The sequence below is a fragment of the Piliocolobus tephrosceles genome, unplaced genomic scaffold (genome assembly GCF_002776525.5).
Source record: "Piliocolobus tephrosceles isolate RC106 unplaced genomic scaffold, ASM277652v3 unscaffolded_46166, whole genome shotgun sequence".
NCBI lineage: Eukaryota > Metazoa > Chordata > Mammalia > Primates > Cercopithecidae > Piliocolobus > Piliocolobus tephrosceles.
Window position 1 is genome coordinate 23,096 of NW_022331161.1, and position 13,268 is coordinate 36,363.

General features: G+C 54.5%; 1 protein-coding gene across 1 annotated transcript; it reads left to right on the forward strand.

The window, feature by feature from the left end:
* Positions 1-2,444: 2,444 nt before the first annotated feature.
* On the forward strand, positions 2,445-12,013 carry LOC111530818 (NUT family member 2A-like). Its single transcript, XM_026453861.1, is given in 8 exon segments — positions 2,445-3,412; positions 3,414-3,571; positions 5,612-6,311; positions 8,266-8,394; positions 9,335-9,474; positions 9,917-10,302; positions 10,789-10,905; positions 11,240-12,013. Coding segments are annotated over 8 exon segments (2,622 nt in total). The 5' UTR covers positions 2,445-3,194.
* The last annotated feature ends 1,255 nt before the right edge of the window (positions 12,014-13,268 follow it).

Sequence of the window (13,268 nt, forward strand, 5' to 3'; positions counted from 1 at the left end):
AATTTTAGACCTGAAAACACACTTCAAAGTATACTTTCTTCTGACTCCATTCCCAGAGTTTTTCCGACTGCATTCAAACGATTTCTAGAAATGTTTTTGTTATAGCATTGATCAATTTCAGTTGACAAAGCAGCAGATAGTAAGGGAACAATTCCACACTCCCCCATCCCCGACTCTGCAACACAGTGCGGAATTCCAGTTGGCAATAAAAAACTAGTAGAGAAGCCATTCAGTGACTCGAGTTTGTAATAGCTTCAGAAGAAACTTTAATCGTCACATCCTTTCTGCTCATTTGCAGGATTCCTATCATCTGTCTCCATGTGGTAACACTGAAGAGCCTTCACGTCTACGCCGGCCCAGGGCCTCAAATGCAGAGACTGAGAGCTGGGCAGGACACAGCATGGAGCCACCATTCCTCTACTGTTTCCTGATGGGGTGGAAGAGCGTGTGTCCTATGAACAGGTGATCCAAGCCCTGAGATGTTCTTTCTCAGCAGTCAGTGTGGCCCAGGACTTTCTATGGGCATGCTCAGAGAGCAGCGGCCAGAGGACTTCTAGCCACCACCTCCCATGGCCAGTCTTCACAAATTACCTTTGGCTAATTTGATTGTCTCTCCTCCTGGGGTCTAGGACTTCAGACATGTACAGAAGTGATTGCAGAATTGAGACAAGACACTGTTCCAGAGTATATTTTTTGTATACTGGTCAGAAAAAGACTCATTCAAATCCTGTATCAAAGCCATGTGTGAGAATCTTGAGAAAGCATCAGCTGACTGACTTGACAAGGGAGGAAGCAACCAAGAATTCTGAGTATGATATTTTTGCCTCAACATCCCTCTTAGATGAAGTTATTGATTGAAAATCATTTAAGTTTGCCCCGTGATAAAAGATCTAGTCCTCAGAAAGATCTCCAAAGTGTTTACGGTTTGTTTTGTTTTGTTTTGTCAAGTTTATCATGATTTTGCTTGAATTGCTCTCTGTTGATCTTCTCAGCTCAGATTGAGATAGAGTTGCACAGCGGAAGACGGCTGCGTGTAAGAAGGCAGTTCTGTGTCAGAGGACAAAAGGCCTGGAAGCACCCAGGCAGGCAGTCACTGTGTGGAGGTCACTCCCTTCTCAGTGGCCGCTGTGGAGGCATTTCATAGAAATGCTTGCTGGACCATTCAGGTTTAGAGTTGGGACAAAACCAACAATTCATGAGGATATTGGACAGGAGTTAGGAAATGACCTCACACAGCTGGGGCAAGGAGGGGAGAACCCTGGGCTTGAGACTTGCAATCAATCCACCGCCTGCCCCTGCAGTGTGGTCCCTGTTACATTTTCCTGCAACTCTGCCTTCTTGAGTCCAAATGTCTTCGAAAGGGGTAAACGCTTCGTAAGTGCCAACAGGGTGTGTTTCAGTGAATGTTAGCAATGTGCACCAGTCTGGCTAAAGGCCTCTTCCGTTCCCCAACACCCTCCCATCAGTGCAAAATTACCCCGCCCAGCAGGGAGCGACGTGTGTGTCTCAGAAGATTTTGTTGCTGTGGTCTGAGTACTCACTCCTCATCTCCTTTGACTGGTTTCCTAACACTCCCCTTGTTCACAACACAGAACATTAGTGTTCTTTCCTGTCATTTTTACACTGATAAACGGACAGTGATTCTCAGTGTGAAAATGAGAATGAAGTATTTTAAAAGACAGACTACAATAATTCCCACTCCGAGAAGCACATGCGATGACACTAGATTCCAAACAACAAGAATGTATGGTGAAGATGAAGCCAACAGTGAGCTGGCAGAGGCCAGCCAGGATTCACACATGTGAGGGGATGCATGGGAATGGGGATGGGACATTGGTGGATAGCATCCTGGCTTGTCTCAGAATGAACATAGGTTGTGGATTTGTAACTCCTGTAGAAACCAGAGCTCTAGGAATTGTAAGCTGCTTTATGTTAGGAAAGAAAAAGACGATGTTCTGCCCTCCTGTCCCTTACAACTGTGCTTGCTACCACTAAACCTGGAAGCTGAGAAGGGTGTAATGGCTACTGCTGACTTCCTCTCATCAAATCAGCCTGCTACTGTTTTCTGCAATGGTTGTGTTTTGTGGTGAAGCCAAGATTCACACCTGAGTCTCCTTACCGCAAGTTCTCACTCTCACAGTGGAGAGTTAACAATAATCCCTTCATATGTTGCACTTTTTTGGGAAGAGTTACCAGATAAAGTGCAAGATCCCAGTGAAATGTGACAAACACAGATAAAGGAAAAAGAGATTTTTTTGTAAAAGTATACTCTAAGTATCACATGGATCACAATTATAATAAAAACTAATTCACTGTTTATCTTGAGTTCAAATTCCACTTGGTATTCATTATTCATACTTGCTAAATCCTGCCACTCTATTCTTTTGATTTTAAGGAATGGAACAATGTCTTCTTCTAGGAATTTACCTACAGAAATAGAGGAGCCACACTACTAGGATAAACACAGTCATTGTAAATATCAGGAAAACATTGGAACATACTAATATATTAATTTTTACCCCAAAAAACCTGAAAGCATTTTTAGACAGCAAAAATAGCTTCATTATGCTTTTGATTGCATAATATATCTCTGGAAAGATGAAAAACAATCAGATAACACCTGTTTCCTCCAGGAAAGAAAATGTGGTGGCCAGGGAAAAGAGATGGGAGGAAGGCTGGTCGTTGCCTATTCCACTGTGCACAGTTTGAATTTGGAACCATGCAAAAGTATTGCTTGGTTAAATTAAAATCATTCAAAAGATAAAAAATAAACATTTAACCCCAGCACAGTATGCTGGGAAACAAAATGAAAGGATTTCTGGTCTTGGTGCTATAGGTCGCATAGCCAGTCTTTCCTGGATTGAGGCTTTCCAGCTAAGGGGATGGGAAGTAAGGCTGGCCTGCTGGTGTGGACAGAGATTCCAGCGACATACATGACCTGGGGGCACAAGGATTGCTTCCGAAACAATGATGAGCACACAACCACCTAATAGCCTGGATCGGCTGAGACCATCCTGATTTCAAACACCCAGTCCCCTTGCCTTCCTAAGAACGCCTGTGTTTTCAGACTGAAAACATGTTCTGAATTGTGTTCAGGAAGTGCATCCCCTGTTGAAATTCATCAAGAGTGGGAAAGAGCCAAAGTGGGAAGGAGCATGGGTTGATTGGCACAAAAGTAGGTCTGTTGATAAAGAATGGAAGTAAAGGGGAAATCAGGTATAAGCTTTTGCTGTGAGTCAGGACAATTTGAAAGTTGCCTAAAGAGATGCACACCATCTGTGTTGCTGCCGTCCAGTTCGAAGGGAAACTCAGGTTCTTGCCTAATGGCTGAAGCCCTTCACAGAATGTCCCCCACCCCTACCAGCTGCCCACGGCCCCTCCCCCTCTGCGGAATGTCTGGGGTCCTATGTTCCAAACCTATTTAAATTCAAATTTTCACTGCTCCACTTGGACTCCGGAGCATCTGCTGAGCCAGGTCGCTCTCTTCGTCCTACCCTTGACTTTTCTCACTGCGGAAACTGCCAGACAGCGGTGGTCAGTGCCCAGCCTGAGGGGATGGCTTCAAATGGAGGTGAGCCTGTAGGGATGGGGGCATTATCCGAGTCTGCCATGCCTCAACTCCTTGGGAATTCAAATTTGACACTGCCCCTGGGGACAGTTGATAGGGCTGATGTTGAGGAGGGAGGGAGCACTGGATGTCCCCAAGGACATCACACCTGGGGATGGCCGTGGCACCCTGAGTCTGTGGTTAGGGAGGACGAATCCTTAGAGGTGGACCAAGATGCTTAGGGGAATACACCATGTAGGGGAAAGGATGGAGTGGATGGATTGATCCTTTCTGGAGGGAGACAGATCATGTCATTGTGTGTTTGTAGGGAGTGGTGGGATCATGTTGTGATGGTGGCCCTGGGAGGATGACAGGCAAGCCTGAGTCCTGTGCCATGTCTTCAGGCACCTGGAAGGTGCCCTTCCATACTGTTCAGAGGGATTTAGACTGGGGTTTTCTAGATCTTAGGGAGGAGTGGGGAGAAGTGGTCTCAGCCAGAAAACTGTTGGGTGGGTTAACTGTGACAGACCTTGTAGTGACTGGGTGGGCGAGGCTGGGGGCTGCTGTAACTGCCACAGCCCAGAGCCTCTCAGCTCCCTCCCAGAGCTGGCTTCTCTGTCAGTTCAGGTAGCTGTTGGCTTTGATTTAAAAGGGATGGGGGCAGATGGGGAAGTTCAGGCAACACAGGGCCTGGGCTTCCTGAGTTGTTCTGAATTGCTTGCCCTTTTGTGGAAGCTCAGGTCTTCAGACCCACTTTCTCTTGTCTGCTAGCTCATGGCCTGTCCTCTGCACTTTGTGTTACTGTGGAGATGAAGAATTTGTTCCTATTCTATTTATACAACCTCATGAACGGGGGACAGGTGTGGATTCTTGCTGGTTCTCAGTGGAAGGGTCTGGAAAGGCTGGTTTCTACTCCTTCCTCTACTCCTTGAGTAGAGGAAGGAGAGTAGCGCACAAATAGGAAGATGGTTCTCTTAATATTATTATTCAAGTTAGGATGTGCATGTGCTGTATCCCTTATTCCCCTTGACTAGAGACTGCATGAGGTGCTAGTGAATAGGGATGAGTTCCAGACAACTTTGCCTCACCTGGTCCGTGGCCCAATAACCTCTTGTTTTTGGTTGGCCATTATGTTCAGTTATTGGGAGCTCAAAGGAGAAGGACCAGAGATGGGCTCCTTGTCCCACTACCTATTGTAACCTGAGCAGCAGCTATGAAAATCCCTAGACACCTCCCCGATAGCCCTGCTGCTCACCATTTGCTGGCTGTGTTCTAATCGTGTGCAGCTGTTGCTGGCTGTGCAGTGACACTATCTCAGGGGACTCCACCACTGCCTCTCAAACCTCTCCCTGGGAACAGAGCTTCCTGAGTGGCAGCTGGGACCATCGAGTACTGAGGAAAGGGTGGCCCGAATCTGACCCCTATTTAGCACTTGCTGTTGGTGGTGCCAGGACAATCACTTGTATGCTGGGCACGAAGAATTATGGATTATCTTCAGGGTTTGTAGGGCACTGGCTTGGGAAAGATTTCCATCCAGTGGTTTTCTTTTGTTGTGTTTGAGCAATGAAAGACAGGGGTTTACAAGAGCTTCAGGAAAAGAAAGATTGAAGAGGAGATGGGGCCATAATATTCAGAAGCGTCTGACTTCCTGTCGGCCTTCTGAGTGCCAAGCACTGCCCTGGGGTAGGCCCCTCACCTGTTGCTGAGCACAGTGAGGACCACCAAGCTGCTGAGAGACTCATCCCTGACCCATGGCTTGGGAGATCCTGTGAGGCTGACAGGGTCTGCCAGGGACACCCGAGGGAGACCCTTGGGCAGCGACGGCTTAGCTGTTGCTTCTTGGGGCACAGGGGTCAGGGAGTCTTGGTGACCGGGGCCAGGCTTTCTAGTGGAGTGACTCTCCCATGGAGGAGTGGAGCATCCGATGCACACTCAGGGACACTTGCAAGCTGCACAGTTTCCCTGTCACATGCCCTCAGCTGTTGGGACTCCCTTCTGATTCCCCAGTGACTAGTGTGGACCTGGAGACCCCAGCTCATTCACCTCTTTCCTTTGTCTCCACAGCATACCCAGTGCTGGGACCGGCCGTGACCATGAACCCTGGCACCTCCCTGTCTGTGTTCACGGCTCTGCCCTTCGCCACACCTGCTCCCGGCCCAGCACACGGGCCACCCCTCATGACTGCAGGGGTTCCTACAGGCGGCCCACTGGTGCTGTCTGCCTTGCCCAGCACATCTCTGGTGGCAGGACAGGATGGCCACGGCCCAAGTGGGGCCGCGGCTTCCAACATCTTTGTCCAGATGAGGACAGAGGTGGGGCCTGTGAAGGCCCCTCAGGCGCAGACCTTGGTCCTAACTCAGGCCCCCTTCGTCTGGCAGGCTCCAGGCACCCTCTGCGGAGGTGTCGTGTGTCCGCCTCCCCTACTGCTGGCAGCTGCTCCTGTGGTGCCTGTTATGGCTGCCCAGGTGGTTGGGGGCACCCAGGCCTGTGAGGGAGGCTGGTCCCAGGGCCTTCCTCTTCCACCACCACCACCACCGGCTGCCCAGATGCCCCCCATCGTGTCTTCAGGGAATGCTGGGCCATGGCCACAAGGGGCTCATGGAGAGAGCAGCCTGGCTTCCTCCCAGGCTAAGTCCCCGCCGGACAACTCCTGCAACCCCAAGAGTGTCTATGAGAACTTCCGACTCTGGCAGCACTACAAGCCCCTGGCCCGGAGGCACCTTCCCCAGAGTCCTGACACCGAAGCACTTTCCTGCTTCCTCATGTGAGTGCCCTCGGGGCACCAGAGCTCGTCCTGCAGCTCACATGTAAAGAGGCTGCTGGATGGACAGGAGAGCTTGTTCATCCGCTGTTCAGGGGAGCTTGCAGGGCGGTTGTGAGGGTGATGAGTTGCACTGTGGGAAGGTACATTTTCAACAACATTAATCTGGCTGCAGCTCAGGACAGACTGTCAGGGGCCTCATCTCAACTGCCTGTCACTGTCCCATGAGTCCAGTCAATCCTTACTTTCAATCATTTTCACAACAATGTTTACAGAAGACCCAGATCAGAGAGGGTTTCTGGTGTGACGTGAGCTACGGTTTGGGTTTAGGTCTTTGAGTACACACCCCAGTACCCCTCCTTGAACCCAGTATTGATAGCCAGGAGCACATCACATCAGGCTGGGAGGAGGAGCTGCAGGGCCCAGAAAGAACCTGGTACATGCCCGCAGTTCTGCTGAGGTCCAGTTAGCACAGCGGTGGTGGAGGAATGGTCTTGGGCTCCACCCTGGGGTGGATGCTGGGCAGGTATTTGTATCTTCACCCTCAATCCCTCCTAGAAAAAGGGACAATGATGCGTCATTCAGGGAATGGTGAAGAGATGACTTGAGCTCACATATGACATGCATAGCACAGTGCCTGGAACATGCTATGACACATTACGTGATAGCAATTATGATTACTGTCCCCATTACTATCATTATCAGGACTAGGCCATCTAGGAGAGAACTCCCCAAAGCCACAGGCTCCAGTGATAGCTCTGAGTACACCACGAGCCCAGCAGCCCCGGGCCGTGGACTGTGGTGACTGTGAGGCAGCAACATCAGCATCTGGAAGAGTTTGTAGTTTCATTCCCAGTCCCTGCCTCTCTCCACACTGCGGTGCCTCTGTGACCCTGTGTTTCCCGCTGATGAGCAAACGGGAGCTTGAGCACATCCACCTTGCAACACACTGGCCGTTCCGCTAGGGAAGTTCCCTGCCTGGGGTGTAGGTGAAAGGCGGCCCCATCTTCATCCCCAACAATCTCACTGCCCCCGCACCCTGGAACAGGTTGCATTCCCCCTTGGAGCGGAGTCCCGGTGCACTGGGGACCCCGATTCTTGGAGTGGAGCTGCCCCAGGCTCACAGGCCTTTGCCATGTCTCCTGTGGGACTGTGGGAAGCTGTACCTGGCTGCTTGCAGTGGGCTTGGACACGGCTCTGCTTTGGTTCTAGATGTGTGCTCCTGCTCCTCATGCTCCGGGACCCTGAGGCTGCGTCCCCAGGGGCTGCCTTACTCCAGAGTCCCCAGGAAGCTGGTTCAATACTCAGTCCTGACCCTGGAACCTGCACTTTAACCCTTGCTCCCAGGTCATTCTGTGTGCACGCTGTCTCAGTCAGCTCAGGCTCTGCGGTAACAAATCCCATAGACTGAGTACTTTGCCAAGACACATCCATGTCTCCCAGTTCCAGAGGCCAGAAGTCCCAGATCAAGGTGACAGCAGATTGGGTGTCTGGTCAGGGCCCTCTTCCTGGCTGGAGAGAGCTGCCTCTGGCTGTGTCCCCTTGTGGCTGAGAGGAAGAACCCTGGCGTCTTCTCCTGCCCTTATCAGGGCTCCCGATTCCATGTCTGGGATCCACGCTTATGACCTGCTCTGACCCTGACTGCCTCCAAATACTGACACACTGGCCCTGAGGGCTTCAGCACAGGAGTGTTGGGGGCACACATGTTCCACCCGTAGTACTGAGTTCACTTCTCAACACTGAGGACCCGAGGGGCAGTCGGAGAGGCCACTTGGTAGCTTGTGTTGATGTTTGATCTTGCAGTCATGTCCTGGGGCCTGAGGAGCCCACGTGGGGGAGAACAGGACAGGGACATGGCAGGACAGGTGTGGGGAGCACAGGGGCCAGGTGTTGGGACCAGGTGGGCTTGGGATGAACGGTGGGCTTATAGACTGGGACTGACTGCACTGGTTTACAGCCCAGTTCTCCGATCCCTGGCCCGGCGGAAGCCCACCATGACCCTGGAGGAGGGACTGTGGCGGGCCGTGCAGGAATGGCAGCACACAAGCAACTTTGACCGGATGATCTTCTACGAGATGGCGGAAAAGTGAGTCTAGGGTCCTGGGGGCAGGGCCCGCATGGCAGGGTGAGAGTGAATGACAGAGGCCTGGTGGCCGTGGTGGCTTCTCAGCATGGAGCATGAGGAGGATGTGGACAAACACTAGACGCTCTGGGCCCCTGGCTCCCTCAGGAAGCTGCTCCTACCACCTAGAGTGCTCTGGGCTCTCAGTCCTGCCCTATTGGGAAGCAGCCCCTGCCTGGCCTGGGGCCTACCCCTGCCTTGACACTGGAGGTCATGGCAGGAGCAGCCAGCATCACAGCCCAAGTGGGTCACCTCCAGCTGTGGGGATGAGGAGAAGGGGTGCTAGTCCTCACAGCAGTGGCCAGAAGTCGGTTTTCTCCCATCCCAGCCCAACCAGGGAGTTGGGTCGCGGAGACCTGTGCCCAGGACACCATGAGCCCCATCTCTGGCCTGACCGCCTTTGCTCCTGGGCAGTCCCCTCCGTGAAGACAGACAGACAGCAGCCTCAGGGGAAAGGGGCCCTGTCCTCCGGGCTCAGCTTGTGCTTCTTCCTGATCATGGGTCTCCCAGGCCTTGTGCCCCTGGGTTATCTTTGAGGGGCCTACAGTCCCAACCTCAGGACCCCTGCATCTGGGCATCATCCCTGACGCCTTCTGCCATCAACCCCACCCCTGGCCAGCTGAAACCTGGAGGAGGGATCCCCTGGGACCCTCCTGGACATCGTGGCTCTGACTTGAGTCAGGAAGCCCCATTGATGCCATGGGCTCTGCAGGGGCCGGGTGAGGGAGGGTGAGCCCAGAACTCTGGGAGCAGCTCCCTCCTGGGACTGGGGGATGGCACCTAGTGAAGGCCTGGACAGTCCACCGGAGGCACTTCCTCCCATCCCTGCCCTCGGCCGCTGCCTGGTCCTGGGGGAAGGGGGCCTGGACCCTCTCAGCATGGCCTGGGCCTCCTTCACCCCCAGGTTCCTGGAGTTTGAGGCTGAGGAGGAGATGCAGATTCAGAAATCGCAACTGATGAAGGAGCCCCAGTGCCTGCCTCCTCCAGCCCCACCAAGGCTTGAACCTCGAGGACTTCCAGCCCCTGAGGTGGACAAGCAGCCAGGTATGGCTTCCCACATTCCCACAGGAGCCATGGCAAAGGCCAAAGGGGCCAAGGGAGGTCACTGTGCCCACACCACATGCTTCCCTTCAAGAGGGAGATCTTCTCCCTCCAACAGGACAGCTTCCGGGAGCATATGTTGAGTATTGACCTGGTCAAGTTTCCTAGCTACTCTCTCCCCTCGCCCATCCAAAACTCCACATACGCTCTGCCCAGGAAGCAGGGATGAGCGAGGAGAGTACACGGCATATTGGTGGCTCTGAACTTCCTCCCAAGTGATGCTGTCTCAGATGTGTCCCTCCTGCCTCCTCCAGGGTTGCTGTGGTTCAGGTGGTCCTGACCCACCTGGGACCCACTTCACATCCCCAAGCCCTGCCCTCCCCTGTGTGGTGCAGGCAGGAGGAGTGGCCCTCACCACACCCATCCTCCTCCCTCTCTGCCTCAGTGTACCTTCCCAGCAAGGCCGGCCCCAAGGCCCCGACTGCCTGCCTGCCACCACCCAGGACCCAGAGGCCAGTGGAGACCAAGGCCCGCCTGCCACCACGCAGGCCCCACCGGCGAGCAGAGACCAAGGCCCGCCTGCCACCACCCAGGCCCCAGAGGCCAGCGGAGACCAAGGTCCCCGAGGAGATTCCCCCAGAAGTGGTGCAGGAGTATGTGGACATCATGGAGGAGCTGCTGGGGCCTCCCCTCGGGGCCACAGGGGAGCCCGAGAAACAACGGGAAGAGGGCGAAGTGAAGCAGCCACAGGAAGAGGACTGGACACCCCCAGACCCGGGCCTCCTGAGCTACATTGACAAGCTGTGTTCCCAGAAAGACTTCGTCACCAAGGTGGGCTGGCCTGGAGTGCTGGGGTCTGCAGGATTCCAGGGGGTAGCACTCCCAGGTCCTTGGAATTAAGCTCTGTTCCTTAGTTACTCAGCAGTGCATATATTTCCATGGATTTGAGTGTCAGTGTATGTGACTGTGTGTGTCTGTGTGTTGCTGTGTGTTTGTGTCTGTGATTTGTTACTGTGTGTCTTTGTGTGTCTGTGTGGGTGTGAGTGTGGAGTGTGTATGCTAACTGTGTCTGTGTCTTTTCCTGTGCCGTATGTGGGTCTGTTTGTGTGTCTGTGTGTGGTTTGTGTGTCTCTGTCGGTGTGTGCGTATGCTACCAGGTCTGCGGTCTGTGTCTGTAGCTGGTGGTCGCCATGATATGAGACAGTCCCAGGAGGGTGGGGACGAGGTGCTTGCAGCTTTCTGCATCTCTTCTTGGTGTCCTTGGCTCCAGGTTCCTCCCTGCCCAGGAAGCTCATGCCTTCTTCCTTCTGTTTCCAGGTGGAGGCCGTCATTCACCCCCGATTCCTGGAAGAATTGCTTTCCCCAGATCCACAGATGGATTTCTTGGCCCTCAGCCAGGAGCTGGAGCAGGAGGAAGGACTCACCCTTGCCCAGGTACCCCAGGGGCAGGAGGGACCCAGCACACAAGGCCCACCTGATTGTCTAACCCCACCCTGCTGGGGATGCTTGGCTTCTTGGGGAGCCACTCCGGGGTGGGAAGATGCAGGTTCAGAGGGAGTAGGATGGAGAGGAGCCAAGGAGGGGAGTCAGTATGCAAGCTGCAGTGAGGCCCAACGGGATGCCCGGCAGAGCCACACCCTCTCTCTTTGACATAAAGCCCAGCTGCCTCAGGCTTCCCTGCCTCCCGCCCAAGTGTCCTGGTCTCCACCACCCTAGGCTCTGCTCACACCTGGGGTAGTGCCAGTAAGTGCCCCCTTTCCTTCCGCAGCTAGTGGAGAAGCGCCTCCTACCCTTGAAGGAGAAAGAGCATGCGAGGGCAGCCCCTAGTCATGGCATGGCCCGGTTGGACTCAAGTTCTTCTAAGTTTGCAGCTGGCCAAGGAGCAGAGAGAGATGTCCTTGATCCCCAACAAGGGGTTGGCATGGAAACCTGCCCACCCCAGACGGCTGCCCGGGACCCTCAGGGACGAGGCAGAGCCCGCACTGGCATGTGCAGGTCCAAAGACTCTGCTGCGCTTTTAGGATGTCAGGATTCCCCTGGGCTGAGAGCTGCCCGGCCAACCTCTCCTCCCCAGGACCACAGACCCACGTGCCCCGGCCTGGGGACCAAGGACACCTTGGATCTCCCTGGAGGGTCTCCTGTCAGGGAGTCACACGGGCTGGCTCAGGGGTCAAGTGAGGAGGAGGAGCTCCCCAGCCTGGCCTTCCTCATGGGTCCCCAGCACAAGCTGCTGCCCTGGTGGCTACCCCAGAGCCCTGTCCCTGCCTCGGGCCTTCTCAGCCCAGAAAAGTGGGGACCCCAGGGAGCTCTTCAGTCCCAATCTGCTCAGAGAAGAGGCCTCAGCCTAGCCACAAAGTCCAAGAAGCGACCTCTCTTCAGAAGCCCATCCCCTGCTAAAAAGACACCCCACCCAGGGCCTGGGCTCAGGGTCTCTGGGGAGCAATCCCTGGCTTGGGGGCTGGGTGGCCCCTCACAGTCTCAAAAGAGAAAGGGTGACCCCTTGGTCTCCAGGAAGAAGAAGAAGCAGCATTGTAGCCAATAGGGGCTTCTGGGCAGGTTCTCTGGTGCCAGTCCTCAAGGGTCTGGCATCCGATGCCCCAAAGCAGTCAAAAGCTTCTTCCTCCCCCATGCTGATCTTGCTGGGCCTTAGCTTTGGAGGATAGGGGAGGGAGGGAGGGGAGGGAGGGGGTGGCTGAATGGGGAGGGCAGGGAGGGAGGGGAGGGGAGGGAGGGGGTGGCTGAATGGGGAGGGCAGGGAGGAAGGGGAGGGGAGGGAGAGGGTGGCTGAAAGGGGAGGGCAGGGAGGGAGGGCCTGGGGGGAAGGGGCTGGGGGGTGGGAAGCAGTGCCTTGGGGGCCTTGTGTGTAAATGTGAATAAATGTAGTTGTGTTGGAAAATGCTGTCAGGGCTGCTGCCTCTGTCCTCGGGGCTGCGCTGCTCCGAGGAGGGTATCTGTGAGGGAGGGCAGAGGAACTGGGAGATGCCAGGCACTGGGAACCCACAGGGGCTGGCCCCACTTTTTCCCCTGGTGTAGGGAGCCCCTTCAGTTGCACCAGGGACTGACAGATGCTGAGGAAGCCCTGATCCCTCCCACCACCCACTCACAAGGCCCTGCCTGCATTAGGGAGGCTTCTTGGGACCTCCCATCATTATCAGTATCCCCGGAAAATCCTGGGATTGGAGAGAGCTGGCTGGCTCTTGTTCTGCTCGGTGGGATCTGAAGAGAAGGCAGCCGCCTGCAACATGGACATGGGGAGAGGCAGCCGCTCCTGCTTAACCCTCATCAGGAAGAGCGCGGGCACTGGGCTGAGCGGAGACGTTGAGGTGACCATCCACATGGGTGTGTTTGGGATACGACGATGGATGGGGAGCAGGGGAAGTCCCTCTGCCTGTTTCTGGGCAGGAGAGAGTCTTATCCAACTAGCTGAAGCAGATGCTCCTTGCTGTGGCCACAGGGACTGGCCTCAAGGGCCCTCAGGGTCCTCCATGGAGCCCCCCACAGCTATGATTCCCTTCCTGTATGATGACTGAACTCATGTGGAATTGATGTAGACACAGATTTACATTGGTATCTAAAACAGTTCCCTTCCAATACACCATCATCAATGGGAACAAGCATGACCAGCCCACCAGGCACAGGGTGGGTGTCTGCTAGTTCCAGGACCCAGGGAGCTGGGGCCCAGGCTGAGAGGGGTTGAGGGTCAGCCACCCTTCTGCCAGGCACAGACCCCAAGGGCAGAGCAGGGGCTGCCTGGGATGTGGCACTGGCTGTCTGGAAAGTGCCCTGGGAGTCGGGGG